The sequence below is a fragment of the Coprinopsis cinerea genome (assembly GCF_000182895.1).
Source record: "Coprinopsis cinerea okayama7#130 chromosome 3 map unlocalized cont3.3, whole genome shotgun sequence".
In the NCBI taxonomy this organism is placed as follows: Eukaryota; Fungi; Basidiomycota; class Agaricomycetes; order Agaricales; family Psathyrellaceae; genus Coprinopsis; species Coprinopsis cinerea.
The window spans coordinates 825464-841518 of record NW_003307542.1 but is presented as its reverse complement, the minus strand read 5'-3'; the positions used below and the strand labels follow the sequence as shown (position 1 = coordinate 841518).

The 16055-nt window shown below is 51.5% G+C and overlaps 4 protein-coding genes across 4 annotated transcripts; 3 read left to right on the top strand and 1 right to left on the bottom strand.

The window, feature by feature from the left end:
• Positions 1 to 5160: 5160 nt before the first annotated feature.
• Positions 5161 to 6295, top strand: CC1G_04697 (hypothetical protein; the record flags this gene model as incomplete). The annotated part of the gene is made up of 4 exons (XM_001829956.2): positions 5161 to 5212; positions 5267 to 5334; positions 5388 to 5568; positions 5619 to 6295. The coding sequence occupies 4 exons, from the start codon at positions 5161 to 5163 to the stop codon at positions 6293 to 6295; spliced, it is 978 nt and encodes a 325-aa protein (XP_001830008.2).
• Positions 6296 to 8337: 2042 nt separating this feature from the next.
• CC1G_04696 (hypothetical protein) lies at positions 8338 to 9857 on the bottom strand (the record flags this gene model as incomplete). The annotated part of the gene is made up of 6 exons (XM_001829955.2): positions 8338 to 8756; positions 8931 to 9162; positions 9227 to 9294; positions 9349 to 9541; positions 9601 to 9641; positions 9698 to 9857. 6 exons carry the CDS (start codon positions 9855 to 9857, stop codon positions 8338 to 8340), a joined length of 1113 nt encoding a protein of 370 aa, XP_001830007.2.
• Positions 9858 to 11427: 1570 nt separating this feature from the next.
• On the top strand, positions 11428 to 12703 carry CC1G_04695 (succinate/fumarate mitochondrial transporter; the record flags this gene model as incomplete). The annotated part of the gene is made up of 6 exons (XM_001829954.2): positions 11428 to 11511; positions 11580 to 11648; positions 11719 to 11917; positions 11979 to 12200; positions 12263 to 12418; positions 12471 to 12703. 6 exons carry the CDS (start codon positions 11428 to 11430, stop codon positions 12701 to 12703), a joined length of 963 nt encoding a protein of 320 aa, XP_001830006.2.
• A 601-nt stretch (positions 12704 to 13304) lies between these two features.
• On the top strand, positions 13305 to 15115 carry CC1G_04694 (hypothetical protein; the record flags this gene model as incomplete). The annotated part of the gene is made up of 10 exons (XM_001829953.2): positions 13305 to 13336; positions 13443 to 13476; positions 13631 to 13673; positions 13761 to 13993; positions 14065 to 14081; positions 14137 to 14173; positions 14224 to 14313; positions 14386 to 14447; positions 14527 to 14714; positions 14907 to 15115. The coding sequence occupies 10 exons, from the start codon at positions 13305 to 13307 to the stop codon at positions 15113 to 15115; spliced, it is 945 nt and encodes a 314-aa protein (XP_001830005.2).
• Positions 15116 to 16055: the final 940 nt, after the last annotated feature.

Sequence of the window (16055 nt, the reverse complement as noted above, 5' to 3'; positions counted from 1 at the left end):
ACGACAGGACGATTGGGACGAACTCCTCCCCTTGGCGGAGTTCCAGTACAACAACCATGTCCACTCATCCACCCAGCAGACACCATTCATGCTGGATACTGGTCGTCACCCGAGGATGGGCTTCGAACCGCACCAGGAACCCTCACGACTGGAGACGGTTAACGAGTTCAAGGACCGGATGGAGAAGGCACTGGAGGAGGCCAAGGCAGCCCTCGCCAAGGCAAAGGACGACATGGCTCGGTACTACAACCGCCGAAGGGACCCCACTCCGGTCTTCAAGCCTGGGGACAAGGTGTACTTGGATGCGAGTGATATTACCACCACACGCCCCTCAAAGAAACTGGCGCACCGCCAACTTGGGCCTTTCAAGGTGGAGGCCGCAGTTGGATCACACGCCTATCGCCTGAAGCTTCCCCCCTCGATGCAACGTCTCCACCCTGTTTTCCCTGTCGTCAAACTCACTCCTGCAGTCCCAGACCCCATCCCTGGTCGAAGAGCTCGCCCACCCCCGCCTCCAGTCATCGTGGATGACCAGGAGGAGTACGAGGTGGAAGAGATCTTGGACAGCCGTATTCACCGGAACAAGCTCCAGTTCCTGGTGAAGTGGAAAGGGTATGGCTACGAGGAGAACAGCTGGGAACCAGAGGAGAACGTCAACTCCCCCGTTCTGGTAGCTCGGTTCTACCGCCAGAATCCGGGTGCCCCTCGGCGTATCCGTACCCTTCTGTTCGAGGGTATGCGTTGGAGAAGGAGGACAGACGAGTTGTGGCGGCCAGTCCCGGTGCATCGGGGCGCTGCACCTTGAAGGGGGGGTAATGTAAGGGGACCAGACGCTTTCTCTGACTTCTCCTGTATCACCGGCCCCTATGTGGAGTAAGGTAAGCGTGATTACGAGAATCCTACCTGCAGATTCTCGATGGCTTGGACGATGTGCGTCATACTTCCATTTCGGGAAGTAGTTTCCCACGACCCCTCCAAAACCTTTCCGACACAGCTTGCTCCACTGATGTGTCTCAGATGCTCCACAGCATGGGTGGCTGCATCAACTGTATAGTTTAGTCCCACGGTCTCTAGTAGTCGATCATCGTCGCTCCGCACTGACAGGTTTCCTTAGGCTTTTGTCTTTGGATTCTCCCCTGTCAGGTAGGCCCTTGTAGTTGTCGTTGTTTCTCAGAGGCTCAATAGACTTTGGATTCTCCCCTGTCAGACCCGTGTGTGAGTGTCCACCGGTGCGGCTAGGGTTGCCCTTACAGCGGCGGAGAACTCGAAGGGAACGTCCTTGCGAGTGAGGCGCGTAAGGGGAACGACGATGTCCGAGTAGCCATGGATGAACCGGCGGTAGAAGTTCGCGAACCCAAGGAAAGACTGGATGTCCTTCACTGAACGGGGTTCGGGCCAGTCCTGGATGACTTGGACCTTCTCAGACGACATGGTGAGCCCGTCGGGGGACAGAATGTACCCGAGATACTCGACGCGATCGACATGGAATTCGCACTTCTTCGGGGAAGCGAAAAGACCATGTTTGCGAAGTCGACGGAGTACCTCCTTGACGTGCTGACGATGCTGAGTGATATCGTCCGAGAATACAAGGATGTCGTCGAGGTAGACAATGACTGAGACGTCCGTCATGTCTGCGAAGATGTCGTTCATGAAGCGCTGGAAAGCCGATGGTGCGTTAGTGAGGCCAAAGGGCATCACCAACCACTCGAAAGACCCATAACGAGTACGAAAAGCTGTCTTCCACTCATCCCCATCCGCGATGCGCACAAGGTGGTACGCGTGCTTGAGGTCGATCTTGGAGTAGATCTTAGCACGCGCCGGGGCCGCAAGAAGGTCCGAAATGAGAGGTAACGGATAGCGATCCTTCTTTGAGATGCGGTTGAGAGCCCGATAATCCACACAGAGGCGAAGGGAACCATCCTTCTTCTTGACGAAGAGAATGGGCGCACCAAGCGGGGAGTTCGACGAACGAATGAAACCTGCGCGCAAATTCTCGTCCAAGAACTCGCGTAGCGCTGTGGTTTCCGCCGGGGAGAGGGAGTAGAGCCGACTCGGAGGAAGGGGCTGTGACTCATCCAGATCAATGCGCAAATCATAGGGGCGATGTGGCGCAAGCGAATAAGCCTTCGCGTTACTGAAGACGTCGGCGAATTCGTGAGTGGGGAGAATCTTCTGGTAAGAGCTGTGTGACGTTAGGCGGCGGAGTTACTGTGGAGGATTTCTTCTTCGATTCTTCTTTCCTGGATTCGGCAAATTCGCGGGCTTTTACGGCGTTGTCGGAGGTGCAAACAGCAGCGTAGAAGCTGGCTGTCTGGAGGCGTCGTAACTGGTGATAAGGTGGGTCGGAGACTGAGGCGGTAGGGGCAGGGGGAACTGTCACACTCTACAACCTCTTCCTTGCTATCGAGGTGGCAGTCGATGCCAAACCACTTGTCAGGGTTGAGGTCTTTACTAGAGGCGAAGAAGTGTGGGTATCCTGCGCAGCTAATCTTGACGGTGTCGGAAAACCAGAGTTGCCAGAGTAAGACCTGATCGGCAGGTCAACCAGAGTGCCAGGGGATCCGGAATGCAGGGACAACGATCGGCGTTGCCAGTGCACGGGGGTAGCTTGACCTAATGTCGCGAAGAGCGAACACTAAACCAAACCAAAGACCAGTGATGCGGAGCAGATAAGAGCGGCGAGTAAGATAAGAGCGATGAGCGACAAATGCAGATGAAGGCTGAAGCGATGTATTGACGAAGAGGTCAAGCTGAGGAAATACAGAGCAGACTACCTAGCTTATATACCTATTCTACTGTCTACATAGCCGCAGTGAGTCAGAATGACGAACAAATGGTGAAACATCGAAGAACAATAAGAAAGGTCATGAGGCTGCGCGAAGGCTGCGCGAAGAACAAGGATGAAACAATAATGGAACAAGAAGGTGTCAGAGTGTGTCAGAAGGCAGTGCGTAACAATAAGGGCGATAGGGTAGGGCAAAGGGCAATGCGAGGCAGTGTTCCATGAGTGAAAGAGTCCATAGAGGGAATAAGGAGGCGAACGGAGTAAAGGAAAGTGGAACGATAAGATGCGAAACAGATTAGATAAGATAAGACGAAAAATAGGGGCTATACCGGCTGTTCACGACAGTAAGGCTTGGTGGGTCTGATCGGTGGTGTTGACGAAGGGCTCTGTCGCCACTCAAGGGTACCCTTCCTCCAGTCGATGATGGGGTTGGCTTCCTCAAGCCAGGGAAAACCCATGATGACTTTCTGTTTTCCAAGGCCGGTGATGTAGAAGGTAATGGGTCGTGTGTGTCCGTGGATAGTGACGTTCATGGTGGTTGAGTATCGGATGGTTCCTTGTTTGTTCAGGGTTCCGTCTACGTTGTAGACTTTCAGAGGGGTTGGAAGGAGTTGCGAGTGGGAGTTTCTTGTTTCGGGCAAAGTTTTGGTCGATGAATTTCCCTCCAGCTCCAGAATCTATCATTCCTTCGGTGTCGACGATTATCTTTCCACTCTCCGTTTCGCCCTCAAGATGCATTGGAATAAATAAGCATTTATTGTTCTTTCGGGCTACTAAGGCAGAATGAATCGATAAATAGGGAGACACTGACGTCGATGCAGGTCTCCATTCTAAAAACCCTGGTTGGTTTCGAGTTCCCTTGTAAAATTCTTCAACGACTTCCTCTCCTGCTTCTTGGATCGCGGCTCGGATGTTGGTGTAGAGATCCTTGCCATTCTTTGGGCGGAAAGACCAGTTTTGACGGTTACTGGTGTTCTGGTTGCTGGTTCCTGCAGAGCGATTGTTGGTGGAGTTATTGGGGCATTCCCAGGAGCGATGTCCGTCTTTTCGGCAACGGAAGCATCCTCCTCTCTTGATCAGGTCAGCCCTTTCTTGGGGAGAGAGCTTCCCGAGACTGATTGCCCTGATGTGTTGCTCTAAAGCGGTCCCTGCAGACTGGTCTAAGCCCTTGACTTTGGAGATGATGGCATCGATATCCATAGCCATAGGGTCTTTGGCGGGAGTGGGGCGACTGAAGTTCCACTGTCGGGTGGAGGTCGAGGTTTTGGCAGGAGCCTTGTTGGTGAGGGCAAAGTAGCGACGGTAGTTGTTGTCTTTTTCGATGGCCTTCTCTGTCCACTCCTTGAAGGTTCGAGGTGGTTTCTCAAGGTCGAAGAGCTTCTTTCGAAGCGGATCGTTCAGACTGGCTTGGAAGTAGTCTCTGGCTACAGTGTCTCCAGCGTCTGCAACTCTTTGATCTTCGGTCTTGTTGGCGTGATCCTTGGAGAGGAGATTGGTTTTCGATAGGACAATCTTGAAGTCGGCTACATGTTCTTCAGCCGTCTTCTTTCCTTGGGTCATCGTCTTTAGGCGCTGTAAGGCGTCTTCTTGTTCATTGATCGGAGTGAATGCCTGTTTGAAGATGGCTGACAAGTCCTTCCAGGTGCCCCAATCGATATCGGAATCGGTCACTAGAAAATCAAGTGTCGAGAATAGAGCCTCAGAAAGATCCAGTGCACGGGCGGATATAGAGATAGAGGAATGACAGAATAGGACGTACTTCGAATACACAATAACAAGAACCCGTTGGACAGCTCGCCAAGCGCGCGTCTAAAGTCCACAGGATTATCCGGCGGATCCGAGAGTTCCGGCACAGCCGCGAGGCCGCGCGCGCGCGCCAGTCGTGACCTTTCCCACGCTCCGCGAACGTCGCGCGTCAAAGTCAAAAGAGGAACCGGCGGGCTGAAATGAAGTGGGTATAACAAATAAAATATATTAGAGAAAATACGAATAATAATATCGAATGGTGTTGAGGGTGAAGGAAGGGTGTAGTTGCACGTATCGAGACCCGGCGGTTGCACGAGCCCTGACAGTCTCCGGCTACCCTTGGCCAAACCCCTACCCCTGACTGAGGGGTAGGGGTTTTGGGGGGTGGGGGTAAGGGTAGGTGTCCGGCTACCCGGGGGTTACCCCTGTCCTTCCCTACTTTCAAAATGAGCATGGGTTAAACCCCAACGCTGAAGAACTAAAACTGTTGCTGGGGGAAGTTACGGTAGGGGAAAAGTCATACCGGATAGCGTTGAATGTTAACGTTATTCTAGTCCATTGGAAACCAAGGCTATACGTTGAAGACCCTACACAGCTGGTTTCTCGTTCGCCAAATGAACAAGAGAAGGATGGAGTCCGGAGTCAAATTCGTCAATTCCGAGGGAACTCGAATCATGTCAAGTGGGTTTTCTGTTAATCTGCAAATGCGGTTGGAAATCAACTGACACGACAAAGGGTGGATGGATGAACATGGTATGAACCCTTCCGTAGCAGAACGTAAAGAAATCTGCAAGCTTCTTCAGGTAAAACAATTGAGCTGGTCTCAATGGATGACCACACGTTAAGATTACTACAGGCAGCCGGGAATGACCATTACACACCCAAGAATGTTTTGCATTGGTTCAAGAATCAACGGGCAAGAGGACCAAGGAAGGCGAGCGCTCCTGCATCGAGTGCAAATCATACCACAAACCGCGAAACCACGGGTAGTCCCACAATCTCGAGCACGGGGCTTTCCCAACCTGTTGACAATGGCGGTATGTAAATTCCTTGCGTCCAAGTTTAACGCTGAACATTCCAATGAAAGGGGATGGCCCAGAACTTGCTGAAAAGCTCAGCGATTTTCAAATCAGTGAGCTCCGGCTGCTGCTCGAGGCCACGCCCAACCCCACTGACGAGATAATTGCAATATGGGCTCGACTGTCCGGCGTTGAAAAAGGCGCAATTGAGGCTCATATGCAATCAAACAGAATGGATGTCGACGTGGATTCAGATGGGCTGGCAGAAATTGAGCCTGTCGGTGGTCTTCCGACTCCTGCTGCGTCACCGACGGCGGAGCCTTTAGCCCCTTTGTCACCCTGCACTTTACTGGCTGCTTCAGAAGAGTATCTGCCGCCAACGTCAATATCGCCACTGCCAGGCGCTTCAATTCCTCCAAAGGCTTTATCCAATGAAAGCGACTTCAACGACCCACCGCCGCCACCCATTCCGCCAGCCATTTCTGCCGAATCAGTTTTGAAGGTGGAAACAGGTTTGGTATTGCAGGCTCTCGTTGATGGTGTGCGGGAGGCGGCGGCTTCTAGTGCCGTGCATGCACCTGCTCCGCGTTCTTTGGAAGATTTTGACCAGCTTTGGAACACCTTCTGTTACGGTCAAGGGACGCGAACTCAAGTGAGCATGCACGTCGACTGTAGAGTCGTGGTTCCGAGGCGAGTTCGAGGGTATAGGCGTCTAAGAGTGCCTCACAAGAGGTATTGTCTTTAAGACGACTAGAGCGAGTTCGAGAGAAGAGGAGAAGTGGGTATGATTCACGAGAACTAGCTAAGGAACAAGAGAGGTATCTACAGAGCTTATATACCTATCTAGCTACGTGAATATGAGTCAAGAGAAATCAGAGAGAAAGGCTGCGCGAGCACAGGTTACTGCGGAGCGCAGCAGAGATAAATTAGAGAACAATAGAGAGTGGCTGCGCCGCAGCAAGAAGGAGTCATAAAGAGTCAAAAAAGGCTGCGCCGCAGCAGTAAGAAGAATTAACTGATAAAATAGTCACGAGATAAAAAAGGGGATCATGTGAACAAGAAGATGAGTCATGTGATAGAGAAAGGACGCGAAGAGAAAAGATAGGGGCGGAATTCGTAACACCTTCCAACCAACGCTCGAAAACCTCGCTTTCACTTTGAGCAACCAGCTATGTTAATCTATTCGCGTTCTGCGCACTTGTATGTTTTATTCCCAAGTAATAATAACATTATGTAGCACTTTCGATACTAGTAGCCCAACTTCCGGAGGTACGTAGGGTTAGACACTTGCATATGCTAGTGGATTTGACTCGCGTGCGCAGTGTTGTAGTCTTTCCATACTCTCCACTGCAATTTTGCGATAACCCTGCTTGCAATTTCATTTGTATGTAGATTTCTTTTTGTGATAACAGTGATATGCTTCCATATTCGTCATCCCTGGTGGTCTCGAACATCGAAAGCCATTTCCTCTCTTCCGAAACTTGGTTTCGTTTTCCTTGGTCTACCTCCCGGTTTGGCCCTGATTCATTCTACCTTAGGAGGGGCTCAGGCTCCATAGGTTCAGGTGAGAGCCGGGGCAGGCAGAAAGGGGTGGAAAGGTTTGGGAAAAGTACCAGAAAGTGCTGGGCAACTGATCACGTGATCATGGGTCTTATTGGAACCAGTTCCGAGTTATTTTAACTCGGTTATTCATTGTCTTCCCGCTGCGATTGCCCCTTTGATCCCATCATCGCGCCCACGTGATCAGTTGCCATGTGATCGCGGCCCGCTGCGGTCAAGGGTTCGATTTCGGCCGAGGACATTTTCTTTTTTTTTTTTTTCCGTTAATTTTCGATTAATTCTTCATTGATATTATTTTTTTATTTCGCCCTCCTTGAGTTGAAATAACTCGGATCTTGCCACGATGGAATCGCTGGCCCACTTTTCGCTGGTTAGTTTGAAAGACCCACTTGGACTTGCTTCAGCAACGCGTCGACTTGGGGTGTTGTAGGGTAAAGGCCGTGCCCTTTACTGAATGCTGGAATCGAGAAATCAGCATCAGTCGTCCTCTGACAGTCATGCAAGACCTACCAAGCAGGATGGCCAGCCCTTCTGGGTTCAGATGGCGAGGTGCCCACTGGCATTGGTGTTGGTCCGTTGGCGCGTCTTCTTTGTTCACTGTACATCGAGGTGAACTACGTCACACGTGTCTGCCTTCCCACCGTGGGCGAAGTAGATGACATGGTTATTTGAAAGGGGACAGCTGCAGGGCGTGGTGAACATGGTTTTTGGGAAACAGATGGCATGGCCGATATGATCACTCAAGTTCCCAGTTTGCTTGTGTTTGGGACGTGTCAGAGTGGGTCTTGGTGGTTCAATATGGTCACAGAATGAACGTTAATGAACTCTCAAGGAATGAAGCTCGTCACAGTGACACATATCCAATAGGCGAAGGGGACCCCGGAGTAGGGCTTCCCAAGACCCTGTCTGGCTTCTCATCCCGTGATGTATGTGGCCTTTGGCGCGTCCGATAACACACAAGTAACAAGCAGAACGTTCATCTTAAGGAGAATAAGAAAGAAGTACATCAGATTGGTTCATTACCCTCGGTGTACTTAGACGCCCATCCGGTCGAAGATCTTCGGAGATATCAAGGGGTTCCGCGCGTCTACTGGCATGAATGGTAATGCTCCGAAAAAAACACCGGTCTATCATTACTCAAACAGCGTACAATGAGCAGAGAACGACGGGGTGATGTCTAAGAAAACAAGTCAGGAGCATCGAGGTTAAGTCGAAGTCTATGTGCCGTCAAGAACGAAACGGGTAAGTGAGAGCTTGCACTCGTCGAGTATACGGCTCCCAGAATGAAGGGGATTGGGGATTTAGTCCTGCCTGAGAAGCAGCAACAGAGGGGTATGTAGCCAGGATCTCGCGGATATTTTCCACCATGGCGTCGAGATCTGGATCGCGTTCTTCAAAGCTATTGCATTCAATGGGAGTGGACGGAAAAGAAGATTCGGTCGGGAGCAGGGAGTTCAAGGGATCAAGCTGGTCTGGCGGCCCATCTGGCGCAAGCGACGTGGCACCAAGAAGCTGCTCCGCCGATTCATCCTTAGTCACCTTGGCATCTACATCCTCTTCAGAAACACTACCCCTGCTCCCCGGCAAATCTGGCGTACTCGGTCGTCGCCCTTCGTCGAGCTCTTCGTCAACTCCTCTCATGGACCCTGTTTCACGATCCGGTTGCAAAGTGTCAACATCACCTTCAAGTTCAGCAAAGTCGACATCGTCTCCAAAAGTGGGATTTGGAGTTCGCGGTTCTCAGAAAGAGGTTGCGCGTGTTCTGGACGTACCCACTGAGTTTCAAGTCCCATGCGAGAGAGAGTTCAGAGTTTTCGTACCTCGAGTAGTATATGATTCGCCTGACGCCGCAGGGTCATCGCCAGAGTCGCGCGGTTCTCCGTCTTCTTCAGACGATGCCGGAGCTCTGCTCGACTGACGCAGAGCGCCCAGGTGGCATGTTTCCTGCGTGGCGATTTCCTTCCATATTGAAGCCTTTCCACTTCGACGGTCGCCCTCGTCTGGCAGTGGAGGGAGAGCCAGGTTCGGATTCAGCTGTGTAGTGATCGTTTCCTGCTTCCTGCAAGGACAAAGACCATGAGTACGTGAGAGACGCAATTGCAAAAACAAAGCATACCACAACTCGACTGAGCAGCCCCTTGCATTGCTCGTACGTTGGGTTGGGTCCATATTCTTGCTTGAATTCTACAAACATGTGATCGTTAGATGCGCAATAGAAATACTTGAGAGGAAGCCTACCGTTCAAAATACGCAGCCCTTCCTCAGTCAACTGCCGCCTCGTCCTCATGAAAGACTTGACTGAAGCCAACCAATTGGCTTTGGCTTTTACAGCTAAGGCTCTCGCAGCCCTTCCGCTCCCATTCCGTGCCTCTCTCTTCTCGCGAAACCATGATTGAACATCGTCAATAGTGTAACTTGAACCACCAGCAATCTAGCTTTCCCGCACGTAGTTGCTCGACAAACCTGGAGTTGTCCATGCAGCGTAGCTACCTCCTGGGATGTTGGGTTCAGACCGAACCTATCCGCAAAATCTAGAAAAGCGGTGTTAGTTTTCAGCGTTGACGCAGAGCGCATAGAAAGTACGTACCATTCAAGATTCGCGTTCCTTCATCGTTCAACCCCACCGGACACGTCTTCCCAGTGGTGAACAAAAGGCCTTGATCGCGTCTGCGCTTGTCAACACTAACCCTTCCCCGCTTCTTAGGACCATTTTCACCAGGCGGTGGTAGCGCTTCCCAATAAGCCATACTCGCTTGCTATCCGGCACTTGAGCAGCAAAAGGGAAAAGGGAGGGGGTAATCGCAACCCGGGCTCTAGAAATTTCCTGCCAGATAAGGTTTTGAAGGCACAACTGTCCCAGAAGTACGGCTCAAGACACAGCTTCATGACTTGGGAACCAGTAAGCGGAACCAACCAAACACGCCCTGGTACAGATGACTCCCTTCTCGTTCCAAAGGAATGCACGTGGCCGTTTTCGGCGTTGGTTTTTGCGTTTCATTTCCCCAGTTCGCACATCGCGTCAACGGTAGACCAAAGATGGCTTTGATTGCGACTGAACCCAGGAGTCATAGTCATGGAATGACGAAGTCAGTCTGCGGATTTTGTGCAGGTGCGGCGGTTGGCTGCGTTGGACAATCGTATGGTTGGCATTTGAAATCGACAGCTAGGACAAGAAGAAAGCAATCGCGAGGATATCTATCGCAACGCCCGCCGGGGCTTGTTGATTTGACGATACGGGCGCTAAAGTAAAAACGATGAGAGTTCCCAGCTCGAATGCAACGTGCCTGCGTCCGATATGAGCTGGTACGTCGAGATCAAGGCAAGCTGTAATGCTACGTGCACACCCATTGGGCATCGGAAAACGTAAAAGTGTCAGGATGATGATGTCAAACTGAGGCAATGAGGCGAGGTTGCGTTGACCTAACTTGGGTTGGAATCCAGCCCAAAGAAGTTCAAGCGAAAGTGCGGTATCGTCCATCAGAGGCGAAGAAGACCAAGTGACAGACACCTGGATTCCTCAGAGGATAGAGTGGACGAGAGGATTGACCGGGTTGCTTGAACTCCCCTGTTGTCGGAATGCATGGTTGTGGTCAAGGAGAAACGAGCGCCAGTGCCTTGCGTCCTGCTTTGCGACCTCAGAAGGCAAAGTCCGGTAGAATTGATCCGTAAGTTGATGGCCGTGCGGATCAAACTCCCCGTGGCACATGAACGGCTCATGATCAACACGGTTCTCCAAGTCGTCTCCACGGTTTGCCCCTCTCCATCGTCATTCTCCGTCTTGGAACTGTCTTGGACGACAAAAGACCGACGCCAGTATAAAACCTCCTCACTGAACCTGCAACATACAACGCGCAGAATGGACCATCTTCTCGCCCTTGAGACACGGAGAAAAGACGGACTCGGAACAAGGAAGTTAGAACGAAGGAGAGCGAGACTCAGAGCGGCTGACGTTGACGGGTAGAACATTCCTGTTTTCACATGGCCCAAGGCTCATTAGTGTCCCGGTATCTCTTCGAATGCCACTCCACTGGCGGCTGTAGCGACCATCGTGCGGAGGCAAACATCACAAACGGAATCCATCCACCATCCCTGTCGTCATATCTCTCCAGAGTCACTGGCCAACTCCAAAAGGATCTGCAAGGAAAGGCTGAGGGTTAAAGGACGGGACATTCGGTCGTTCTACCCGGCGTCTCTCTATTTCACCGAATTTCGAGTCATTTAGGCTTTTGGGTTGTTTACCACCCCAGAATACGACTTGACTCGACTCTGAATATCCCGCGTCCCTCCAACTCGTCGTCTGCACGCTTGTGGTGAATCATGTCGCGTTCAAGGTCTGGGAAGAAGCCTGTGGGGTTCGCCACCCATATCACTGCCGGGGGCATCGCGGGAGCTTGCGAAGCGGTTCGTCTAATCCTCCCTCTTCCTCGAAGCGCCCAAACATCATAACTCATTGCTGTTTATCAGTACAGCTGGTATGTCAACCCCTAGATACAATAAAGGTTCGGATGCAGCTGTCCAGGTCGGGTAGAGCACCAGGGGTACGTCACTCTCGATTGGTCCCCGTCGTCTCCCGGCTTATGGACCGCGCTTTTCCACTCGAATGCGCAGACGAAACCGAGAGGGTTTTTCGCGACGGGTGCCTATATCGTGAAGCGTGAAACGCTGCTTGCGTTGTACAAGGGTCTGGGTGCCGTGCTCTCTGGTATTGTACCCAAGATGGCCATCCGTTTCGCAAGCTTCGAGGCGTACAAGGGATGGTTGGCAGACAAGTCGACTGGGAAGACGAGTGTTGGAGGGATCTTTATTGGTGCGTCCCGCACTTGTTTGGTGTTGAGAGCGACGCTGACGTTTGTGTTGATGTCGCATAGCTGGTCTTGGTGCTGGTGTGACCGAAGCCGTCGCGGTTGTAACACCAATGGAAGTTGTCAAGATTCGATTGCAGGCGCAGCAACACTCTCTGGCCGACCCGTTGGAAACCCCAAGATACCGCAATGCTGCACATGCCGCCTATACCATCGTTCGAGAGGAAGGATTCGCCACGCTTTACCGCGGTGTTTCGTTGACTGCTTTGCGGCAAGCGACTAATCAGGGTGGGTGCTGCGAGCCATTGCTGTTGGTGGTGAAAGGGGCGCTCATGATGATCGCATGTTAGGCGCCAACTTCACGGCGTACCAAGAAATTAAGAAGTTTGCACACAAGCTGCAGCCGGATTTGGAGGAATTACCATCATATCAGCACATGATGATTGGTCTCATCTCTGGTGCTATGGGCCCCTTCTCCAACGCACCAATTGATACCATTAAGACTCGTACGTGCCCTCGGTATTCACATAGTGACCTCTACTTACCCGTCTTTTTCAGGCCTACAAAAAGCAACCACAGTTCCTGGTCAAACCTCGATGCAGCGTATCCTCTATATCGCGTCTGACATGTGGAAGAACGAGGGCTTCAGGTCTTTCTACAAGGGGATCACGCCTCGTGTACTGCGCGTAGCCCCAGGTCAGGCTATCGTGTTTGCTGTATATGAACGCGTCAGTCAGATCATAGAGAGGATCTCGCCGAGGGTCCAGGAGGCGGATTATCACTCGGAGTAGTGGAAGCGTGTATTGGATGTTGTATCTATAGCTATTCGTCGTTGGAGAGGTGGTGTTTTCGTAGTAGGTCGCGATTGTACCATGTGTCTATTGTTTTCCTTGTACCAGTATAATTTAAAATGTATTCTATTCAGACGTCTCAACTGTGTTTCTTAACATCGCCGGTGTAAGGGGCGTTGGACTGCGGTGCGGGGCTCGGAAGCCGGGAATAACCATTTTGCCTTACCTCCGTCATGTCCTTCAATTCACCACCGCGTCCACGTCTAATTTTCCACAGGGACACCAGTCGACGGTGATAATCTAACCAACTCCTAAAAAGACCAGGTCAGCAGACCACGGCCTATCAAGAACCCAGAGCAACTGGAACAAATTCGAATTGCAACCTGTAGGCAATTGTGGATCCCGTGTAATAGCCGGTGTTGTCGCTGCTGCAATCATCCGCCGACACCGACGCCCACTCGAGACGCTCCTTGACTCGTTTCCGCATCCACGTATCGTTTGTCAAGCTGACTACGGCTTGCTGCTGGGATTCTTCTTAAACCCTCAAGCTTGGGCAGGATTAGAAGACTAGAAGAAAGTCAAAGTGCAGGCTATTAGAAGGATGTCGAAGAAGACTGTGTTGGTGCTGCATGGGTGAGTTTTTTTGCTCTGGATTCCGATGCTGAGGGTACTGGATTGCTGGTGCTCTCTCGACGGGACATCTCTTATCTACAGAGAGCTGACGTCGACTGTTGAACAGGTACTCCCAGAACTCGACGATCTTCAGCAAGAGGGTGAGTTTTGATACACCTACACGAGAGGAGAGGGTGCCCAACCGGATCGGACATGATCCCGGTGGCCTTATTGGACGGGCTTTGGGACTCAGTACTCAGTCTCCATTCATAGCGCGCACCGCGATGGCCTGGTTTCTGATCCTGCATCTTCCAGATCGGAGCCCTTCGCAAAGAATGTGGAAAGAAAGTCGATTTCGGTGAGCAATCCTTTTGGGAGGGTCCCTTGCTCGTCGGGCGACTCAGTCCACACCACATCGCAATACTCACCCGTCTTTTCTACCCAGTCTTCATCGATGCGCCGCACATCCTCCAACCGGCCGACCTGGTCTTCAACTCCTCTCGTCTTGAAGAACTCGGCCTCCGCGCTGAAGTGCAGGCAAACGAGGCCGCCATGGCCGACGATCCCACCCTGACCCCCCGAGCTTGGTGGAAGCCCAACCCTGAACGTACCAAAGCGACTGGAATTGAAGAGTCGATTATGAGTGTGCGGGAGGTGTTGATGAGTCGGAAATTTGATGTGCGTATTCGTTTCAGTTTTATGAGCGGTTTAGTTTGGAATTTGGCTGATCATTTGGAACTGACCTATAGGGAGTGTTTGGGTTCAGGTAAACTCGAACGAATCTGTATCGTGTTAGGAGCGACGAACTCATTGTGACTCAGTCAGGGAGCAGCCTTCGCAGCTCTAATCTCGGCTTTGGTACGTGGTTCTCTCGATTCTTTCGTGTTCCCTGCACTGTGCTCACCAAGCTCCATTCCATTATGATTGCGATCTTCCCTTCTGCTCTCATTCGTCATCTGCATAATGGAATCATCGACCCTCCTTCTCCGTTCATCTCGGTTCACCCTCTCGCTTTGCTTCGAATCTCGAATTGCTGAACTGGATCACGACGATTCTCCTCGGGATCGTAGCTCGAGCGTCCAGAAGCCTACCCTCCTTTCCTGGTAGACGGCAAGGCTCCACACCCTCCCTTGTACGTCTCTGATCTGCGTCCCCTTTAGCCCCTAGCCCATGGCGTAACTCTGACGCCCTTGCCTTTTGCCCCGATCCAGCGATTTCTGCGTGGCCGTCTCAGGGTTCAAAGTTTCCGACCCGATCTGCGAGCCCATCTGGGGCGAAGACGGGTTCTCGACGCCCACGCTGCATGTCATTGGTAAAACCGATGTCGTCGTAGTGGAAGAACGCTCTCGTGCGCTTTTGGCTATTTCCAAGAACCCGAGGTTGGAGGAACATGTTGGAGGTGGGTATTTCACCTTCCTTGTCTTTGTGTTTTTCGGAATGGGAAGGTTGGTGCACTGCCTGACACCTAACCGGGCGATACGGTGCTCGTGTTTTCCGAGTTGAGGAAGAGTTAACTTGAGTTAGCCTCGACCTCGTTGTTGCTGGATGCGGTTACAAGACAGGGAGACTGATGTGAAATTGGTTTTGATAGGTCATTTCGTCCCCAGCAAAGCGCCATGGCGCAAGTTCCTTGCAGCGTATCTGAGCAACTCTAGTGGTGACGTTCCGTCTCCTAGCGTTACAGAAGCAGCTTCGTCCGAGGCTTCCTCGACTGTACCATCGCGGAGTGAGACGCCCCAAGCAAACTCCGGAGGCGGTGGTGGTAATCAGACGAATGCTTCACTGACAATGAAGCTATGATGTGAATGTGACTGGATTTGACACCGGTTCTTTGCATAGCTCCAACGCCGGAGATGACTTGCTTTGAATACCCTTATCTACACTGGTTGGATTATTGGCAGTAGGAGGTGCGTTGTATTCGTTCGATTTCTTTCGGTGCTCGCTTTTTGATTATTTTTGGGTAGATAGAGAGAGTTTGAATGGATTGTCCGTTGCGATCAACGACCGACCGAGATAGCACCGCAAATTATATAGAGGACCAATCGATAAGGAGAGTGAAATCGACGGTCTATCAACGACGATATGGGTTTATGAACGATAGGTTTGGATAGAGCTTGTGCTGGTGGAGTTGCCCGCTGAGGCGGCGGGAAGCCAAGGCGGAGATAGGGGTAGGCACTGGGTTTTGCACCTTTGCTTCGATTTGGAACAAGGCTTTGCAAAGGGAAGGTGCCCGACCCATTCCTCAAGCAGATAAAATCATTTCAGAGGGATTTGGTCGATCAACACGTTTTCCCTCACCGGCCCTGGGTATGTAGAGTAGTAGATGAGGATTACGACAGGCGAGGCATCGTCCTCGGGTGAGGATTGGTGGAGGCAGTTTCTGTGTGATGGAATCATCGGATAGTTCGGGAACGAGGTGGCTTGAGGACGACACGAGACAACTAGTCCTCGAGAGATTGGTTCCCCGAGGCCTCATGTACCTGTTTTACTGGTCCCTTCACACATGAGGATTTGAATTCAGAAAATAAAGAGAGGAAAGCTGTGGACAGACTAGTTCGTGATCGTGGCAAGCCTGTGACAAATGGTTCATGTCGATCAACAGATGCACACAAAGAGGGTAACGCTCAAACTGATATTGACGGCCACCAGTCCCTTCTTCTGACAACCACAAGTTCCCTCAAATCCTCTTTTCTAGCTTTCTCTTCGTCCACAATATCCATCTTTTCGACAATCAAACAGT